The 7,828-nt window shown below is 49.6% G+C and overlaps 1 protein-coding gene across 1 annotated transcript; it reads right to left on the reverse strand.

Moving 5' to 3' along the window:
• Positions 1–443: 443 nt before the first annotated feature.
• LOC104499727 (LIM domain and actin-binding protein 1-like) lies at positions 444–7,788 on the reverse strand. The gene is made up of 4 exons (XM_010143274.1): positions 7,670–7,788; positions 5,796–5,841; positions 3,394–3,837; positions 444–494 (listed from the first exon to the last, which is right to left on the reverse strand). Exons 1-4 carry the CDS (start codon positions 7,786–7,788, stop codon positions 444–446), a joined length of 660 nt encoding a protein of 219 aa, XP_010141576.1.
• Between the last annotated feature and the right edge of the window lie 40 nt (positions 7,789–7,828).

A 7,828-nucleotide genomic window follows, 5' to 3' on the forward strand; every position in this document is an offset into this window, starting at 1 on the left:
CACCCCCCAACTTCCAACAAGTTTCTTATGTGCTGGTCACCAAACCGAAGGAAATTCCTAAGTTTTAACAGAACTGCACTGTAAGATAATCACCGTGAAAAACCCGGCTGCTTTGGCAAACAAACCGGCACCTTCACCAGGAGAGGCAAAGGCAGCTGGAAAACCTCCTTCTCCAGCAGCATGGGAAATATTTTCTGTGGTCTAAGCCTTTGTAACTTTTGTTACTGGAAAAAAGCTTAGCTATGACAAGTCTTTTCCTTCTAGTGAGCGTGTCGATCGGTTCAGTTTGGGAGTGTCTGACACCTGTAAGGACTTGCAGATTGCTCACTCTGTGCAAACTATCTTAGGTGATTCTTACTCAGCCTGTGTCCACTTCGACGTCACCTTGAGCCCACGGGTCTGGAGTTCTCAGAAATCTGTGGGTCAAGGGGTCTAGCTTTGGCCTAGCCTTCAGAGAAGATGGTGGCAGGCAGAATACACTCGAAGACAAGATCCTTTGAGGACACAGAGAAAATGTTTACTAGCCAATTGAAACCCCTGACTATTTTATCACTGTCCTGGGTTTGGCTTTTTTGTTTGCTTGTTTGTGAGGAGATTTTTATAATCTGGCACTTACTTACACTGCAGAAGTCACAAAACTACAAATTAAGAAAACCCCCAGTTTGTAATACGGACACCCGGGAAGGTTAACTGGCAGCAAAGAGCTTTCCCCCCATGGTACCTAGCACCTTGCTGTGGAATCCACTGTGGCAGAAGTTCGGTTATCAGAGGCAGCCATCTCCCGACCAGCTAAAACCGTCTGAGTTAATGAATACTCCGACTGTCCGCTGCATCACCCCCAGGGGACTGCCAGCTCCTCCTCACCCAGACATTGACAGGTATCCCAATTTCACTGAAGAAATTCTCCTAGACTAAGCTGCATAGCACAAGTAGCTGAGGTCTGGAGAGTAAAACCCCAAACCACCAAAGTACAAAAGCTTTAGTTAAGAGTTCAGAGATATTTCTGTACCAAACCTGACAGATACAAAGTCCATGTTGTGTAGATTTTAGATCAACACTTTTATCTTGGAGAAAAGAGATGAGTAACAGGCAAAAAAAGTTTAGCCAAGGGGAGATGAGGGACTTCCCGTTACCATCCACAGACTGACCTACTGGCAGGAATTGGAGTGATTACGGCCCATGGGAGGTACCACCTGTGGCGAGGGAATCCCCAACTCCCAGCCTTATGCCTACACCAGTCAGTTCCCTTCACAGTCCTGCTGGGCTGCAACCCCCATGCCACAGCTTCTGCTGCTCGAGAACAGGAGGTAAAATATTCCTCATGTCTGGAAAGCCCCAGAGGTTCTGGGTGCAGAGGTACCACAGAGCTCCCAGCATTTCGCCTGGGGCACAAAATGCTGTTGGGCAAAAGACCAAATAAACTTTATGTCAAGTGTGACCCTGCACACGAGCTCGGCTGCGCCGGGCTGAAAGGTTTTGCCTTAAAGGAAAAACACAAACCAACTTGGAGAGAGTGGGTGATGGAATCGGGAAATGCAGGCTCTAATCTGGAGTCTTGCCTCAGACTGCCCCAGCAACCAGGCAGGTCATTTTTTATCTTTGCTCCCGTGAAGCTGCAGCCACGTTGCTACTTGGTTTATACGGGTGTTTTGTCAGCAAAGCTCTGACAGCGATTCTACCTTAAGGAAATTGCCATCTCAGCTGAATTTATGGTTGAACTCAATGATGTTAAAGGTCTTTTCCAACCTCAAGGATTCTCTGAAGCCTTGTTTGCACTTAAACCAGGGGGTTATTGATGGTCAGAGTTCAGGAAAAGCATAAACAGAAGAGGCTGCACTTGGCCAGACTTACACTCTTGCTGTAGCGGCTTCCTGCCTCAGTGAAAAAGATCCCCATAGCCCTCTGTGACCGCAGGACATCAGCCCCCTGTCCTCAGATACATCCCAGAATCAGGAATCTTACAATCGTGCTCATTAAAGACACGCCCTTGGCCCACACATTTAAAGGTTGTGCCTTTTCCCCTCTAACATTAAAAAGTAACCAGATGAACTTGGAACAGGAGCATAGTTGGAACTTAACCTGCAGACTTTCATACCTACTGTTTGGTATTTTCTGTGTTCGGACAGTTTTCAACACTATTTGGATTACCAACTTGAGAGAAATATCAGTTCCAGATTCAGTCAGCTCCGAAACAATTTATTCCCCAGGCCAAGATAAAGTTACTCGAAGCCCATCTGCAAAACGGTACTTTCCTGTGGAATCCCGGCTGGTTAACCCTGCGCAGGCGTTCGGAGCAGCCGCGGGGAGATGCCCCCTCCTCAGCCACCCCTGCGTGGACCTGGAGGTGTGGGCGGCTCTCACAGAGTGACAGCCTACAAAAACCTGAGCTGGGGAAGGGTCTGTGCAGACCCAAACCCCAGCGAACACCGGGGGGCTCCTCCACCGCCCCGCGTCGGTACGTATTTTTCAACAGCTTTTGTACACCACTGGCCCGTTCCACTCAACGCCCGCAGTAAAACAAAGGCAGAAGCGTAGGAAACTATGAGAAATCTGGAAAATCCACCAGCATCAAGGCCCCGGGGCTCGCTGCGAGTCCCTCGCATCTGCAACTCATTTTCTCGTTAGGCAACGCGCCCCCGGGACGCGCGGCCGGCGGCCACGGCCGGCATCGGGTTTCATGAGCAGCCGTAGGAAAAATGCGAGCCCTCGGGCTTTGCAAGTCAAAACTAGTGAAGGCAGGAGCGGGGCTGGCGGTCTCTGCCGGTTTTACCCCGGGAGGATTTTTTTTTTCCCGATAAGAACCATTTGTTAAGATACAAAGATGGGCGAACAGCGAGAGGAGCGGAGCGTTCACAGGGCTCCGACCTCTCCCCCGATACGTGCGTGTGACTCACATACTGATCCCACAGAAAAAACCTCCCAGCTCTGGCAGAACTCCCCTCCCAACTGCAGCTGCCCGAGGTTGTCGAGATCACTTCCAACAGTTACTTTTTCTTTTCTATTTCTATACAAATTTACACCTCTTTTTTTTTTACATAATTCATATTATAACGCATATTCATATAACTCATTCTAAGCAGTCTCAATTTCCTTAAAAAAACTTAATAAATCCCATACGTATTTTTCCCTCTTCAACCCACCCCTTTCACAAGCAAATTCACTTTACATCTCCAACCCGCAATCTCAAACAGCCACAACTCCCAGCACTCTGCACACATTTGTATGGCTCAAATTCAATTATTAACACCAGCTACGTTCTCTTTCACTTAAAACAATGACTACAATTATTTGCAGAGTCAGTAGTTCGGAGCCACTCCCGCCAGGGACTGTTCCTGATGCCCAAGAGGCAGCAGAGCCGAGTTTCTCTGCAGATGCGAAGAGACTGATCCTTACCTTGGTCTGAGCCGCTTCGCCCTTCTCAAACATCATCTTGAGTTTGTTCAGCGGGATGTTGTACTTCTCGATCTTCCCTGAAGAGTCCGTGTTGTCGCTGGCTTCAGCCTTTTCCGCTTCTCTGGGCTCCCTCAGACAGTTTTCCATTTTACCACTCTCTGGCGAGTGGCTTTTAAACTTGCTGCTGTCAACACCAGGACACTGCAGCTGGCCGGGGGTTTCCGGGGGGGCCTGGGATGCAATAGCAGCCCTCGGGGTCTGCTCCGCGGCTGCCAAAGAAGCTGGATTGCTCCCCACTGCGAGCCCAGGGCAGGCGACCTTGTGCCTAACCTCGGCACAGCTGCTTCGGAGCATTTCCTTGCGAGACTCCACTGGATTCTCCCACTTCTTCTTCAGTACGCTCAGATTCCCCCTTTGAAAGTGAGGGGGAAGATTTTCTGTGTTCTGCAAAGAGCAAGAAGTTGATTCCAGCGATACGCCTGGTGAAGCATTAAAGCACTTCCTTTCTGTGCGAAAGGAAGTTAAAGGCTCAGCACTGATCTCAGCTCTGCTCTTCCAGCCAGCTGTGAACAGTTACAACTGTGCCACATGCAGAAAGCATCCAGGGTAGGAAAGGGAGGAGGGGGAGAGGAGAAAAGTCAGGAGCTGAAGCAGGAAGTGAGCAAACAGGATGGCCTTATAAGGAAAAAGGCAGTCAAGCTCTAATGAGTTAAATGACACACAAAAGGCTTCAATCCACACGTGAAGGGAAGGGGAACCAAATCCACCCAGCCAGGGTCTCTAGACCCAGAACAAGCAAACAAAGCAGCCACGGGAGAGGTGGTGCTGTGCGAGGGTTGCTGTCTCTTCCAGCTGGTTCAGGAGACACCCATCAGCAGCCCTCGGAAAGCCCCCAAAAGCTCCAGATTAGCTTTCAGAAACCGCTGCATTTTTGGAGTGAGGCATTTCCAGGATCAGTTAACAGCAGCGGTTTAGTTACAAGAGATCTGTCCTCAGAATTTTACACCCCGCAGCATCAGGCTCAAGCTAAGCACCGACCACAACTGTCTTTTTGCTCCCATTTATAAATTCCAGTTAATTTGCTGGAATTTCCCTTCTCCTTCCCTCGGCACAGTGAAAGCTCTCGGCAGGACACACGCACACGAGTCACCGGCGCTGCCTTACCGCCACGAGGTGGGGGGGAACACATGCTTTTCAGAGCGGTTGTGCTTACAGGCAGCTACCCCTCACCAGGGTGACGGACCGGCCCATGCCCTGTTCGTTCTGACCGACCACCAGCCGCCATCGCGGTCCTGCCCTCCCTCCACGACCGAGACCACTCCGTATCAAACTCACGGCAAGGGAACCGCTCGGCAGGGCTTACGGGAATTAAATGGGATTAGCGGCTATATTCGGATTTAAGTCTTTCACCCTATTACTCTTCTGGTCACATTTTGAACACTGCTCTGCAAATTAACTTGAATCCACCCCAACTTCAAAAGAAGGTGGGTTTGCTTGCTGACTGCGTTGAAGAGAAAGTACTGAAGTTACATGGCAAATGTTGTGACACAAGTCCTGCAGACTGCATATCAGGTTTCCCCAGGAACCCCTCTGGACGGAGCCCCGTCACACTTCCTAACACAAGAGGTTCTTGCCTGGGACGTGCCTGTTCCTTGATCACACAAGCAATGAAGAAAATTTAAGACTGGAGAGTGATTTTTAGAACGCTTGTTTTACCACACCGATATCCCCAACAGAAAAAGAACAACTCGCCAAGCGCTGAAGAGCTCAAGGCAGCGTGGTCTAACAAAGACTCACCTACACATCCTGAGAACACTGCTGGTCCTTTGGAAGCGAAACGAGCCCGGGGACCTACCATCCTGCGCTGGTGTCTCAGCCTGGGCCCCCTCACCCCAGAACAGTAAGCACAATGGAGCTTATGTGAGGGAACGGCAGGCTGCACCCGAGCCAGGGAGGATGCTCCCCGCATCCAGGGGCATCTTGAACCCTGTAAGATGCCCCTACAGCCACCAACGACACACCTTAGGTTTCAGGGAGGCTGGCAGCTGCTTTCAAGCAGACATTTAAATGGAGTTAAGAAATGCGGAGGGACCACACAACTGCCTACAGCTATGAACAAAGCAGAGGATACTCCTGTGTTGTGGTTAACTCGGTTTGCCTTTTGCTTAGGAGCGAATTGGTGAATCAACGTCTAGCTTTGGGCAAAGAACTCGACTGTCTTTCACGCTGCGAAAGGGTAGGGCTGAGGAGTCAAAAGCAAAGCTGCGCCTAAGCCAAGTGTTCTGCAGGACACATGGCAGCAGCTCTGATACCCCAAAAATCAACCGTCCCAGAAACAGCGCCTGTGGGTGACCCGCTCTGACTGCGAGCTGTTGCTCACTGCCTAAGAAACAGGTACTTACGCTTCTTCTTTTCTCAGCAGTGGCCTCTTCAGCTGCTTTCTGATACCTTTGAGAGAGAGAAAAAACAACACAAACAGTTTTTAACCCACCACTGAATGCCCTTGAAGGCAGCTGAGATGTGTTTCCCCCCCAAGGATTCTGTGCACTTCCCAGACCTATCAAATAAAACCAGAGGCTGGAAAAATAGTAGTAGATAGTGCCAGAACAACGCAAAGACACATCTCAAGTCGTTTGGTTTACAGTAATAACAGACATCAGTATTTTTCATGACCTAAGCACTCCGACTCTCAGCTATAGCCCGTTTACCTTGGAATAGCGGTATTGTTTCTGCCACCCAGCTGTCTGCCGTGCCCCCTCGCAGGAATAACTCAGCTATTTATACAGCAGCTGCCGAACCGTTACAAATTACAGCTTGGCATTCGCAGAAAATCTGCATAAGTGCCAGTTGATTTCACTATGCTGGGCTGTAGACTGCACCGATTCAGCAGTTGCTTCGCGAGCAGCTGAACTGTCCCTGCAGCGGACACAGTAATCACAGCCCTCTCAAGATAAGCCAGCCTGGATCATGAATCAAAGTCCTTTAAGAAGCTACAGAAAACCCCCAGCAATCTGCACACCACAGCGAGGAGTGTCCTGGCAAGGTGCTGGCACCTTGCTTTGTAATGCAGACGAGTCGGATGTGACAGCGTGGCCGGAGTGGAGCTCTGCTTTTTAAAGAGAAACATCGCGCCTGCCTGGGCAAGGGATGTTTCTGTCTTCTGAGCTGTGCAATTCTGCTTTTGGTACAACTGTGAATATCTTACAGGCAGTAAACGAGACACTAATACTATAATAGTCATCAGCTTTCAATAATTGCTGGTATCAAACCGATAATTAACATGTAAGGCTCAGCTCCTGCTAAGAACACAGTTCTGATGTGCAGATACCTGCCCCATTATGCCTTTTTTCTCTATAAGGATGGATTTTTTTCCTGCTGTGAAGGGTGTGCTACTCCATCGACTTCCCCCTTGCTGCAGGAGAGAGCAGACAAATCACACCCTCTCTTACTTCTGCTCTATGAGCTGCTTCTATCGTACAGACTGAAAGGAGCGGAGCCAGCCCTCATTAATCAGCGCAAACGTATTGACCTATGTCTCTGCACCATAAAGGTTCCAAAATTTGAACGAGACGTGCTGAGAACGTAAGTTCATGGAATTTACTTTATCAGTACTGGAAGAAGCAACAAGAGAGACATGGGGAAAGTCAAGCACCACAGACCTGATAATCCAAACAGTAAGTGGGAGGAAAAAAGTGTTTTCACGTACAAATATGAGTTAACAGCAACTTAGAAAAACCGAGCTCCTCACTGTGAGAGCCGGTGTTGGCAAAGCCAGCAAGCAGGGCTGTGTTTTTAGCAGGAACTGACACTGCTCCTGCCGAGGGACCCAACTTGATTAAGGAACAGCAGTTTGGATTACTTCCAGTAAGCCCTTTTCAAAGGATTATCAACATTTAGCAAGATGAGCAGGTTCTGTAATCAAGCTTCAATGACTGAATAAATTACCCTAACGAGAGCGGCCAAAGCAAGAGCTTCTCCCCAGGCCTGAGCACGTACAGAGTAACGAAGCACCTGTGGTTGTGTAAAGCCCAAGGTAAAGTCTGACAGAAACCGCTCCACTTCTGACAGCACCAGAAGGTATTACCGTTCCCGAGGCTGAAACAGCACGTCAGCAATCAGGAAAGCTTTTGCCCAGCACCTACTAAACCAGGACCTTCAGTGCCCCCAGACCTGCACCAGTTTCCAGAAGCAAAGCAACCGCCAGCCACGCAGCCACTGCCCAGCTTCCAGCCATCGGCCGAGGCACAGCTCCTGTCCTGAGCCTCGCGGCACTTACTTGGAGAACCGCTCCACGAGAGCTGACGACTTGCTCCTGTTGACTAGGGAAAGCTCCTTCGCAGTGATTCTCAAAGACTGCGAAGTCCATTGTCTTCTGCTAAATGGGGACGGCTCCATCTTGTCACCACAAACACCTGCTCAGGAAGAAAGTTCAGCC

This window comes from Buceros rhinoceros, unplaced genomic scaffold, assembly GCF_000710305.1.
Source record: "Buceros rhinoceros silvestris isolate BGI_N320 unplaced genomic scaffold, ASM71030v1 scaffold15579, whole genome shotgun sequence".
Taxonomy (NCBI): Eukaryota; Metazoa; Chordata; class Aves; order Bucerotiformes; family Bucerotidae; genus Buceros; species Buceros rhinoceros.

Bases quoted from the DNA above. Each gene is read 5' to 3' on its own strand.
- LOC104499727 (XM_010143274.1), bottom strand. From the start codon at position 7,788: ATGGAGCCGTCCCCATTTAGCAGAAGACAATGGACTTCGCAGTCTTTG. The intron at 3,838-5,795 runs GTAAGTACCTGT...TGCTCTTTGCAG, and splicing joins CTGCTGAGAAAAGAAGAAGC to AACACAGAAAATCTTCCCCC. The intron at 495-3,393 runs GTAAGGATCAGT...GTGTCCTCAAAG, and splicing joins GCGAAGCGGCTCAGACCAAG to GATCTTGTCTTCGAGTGTAT.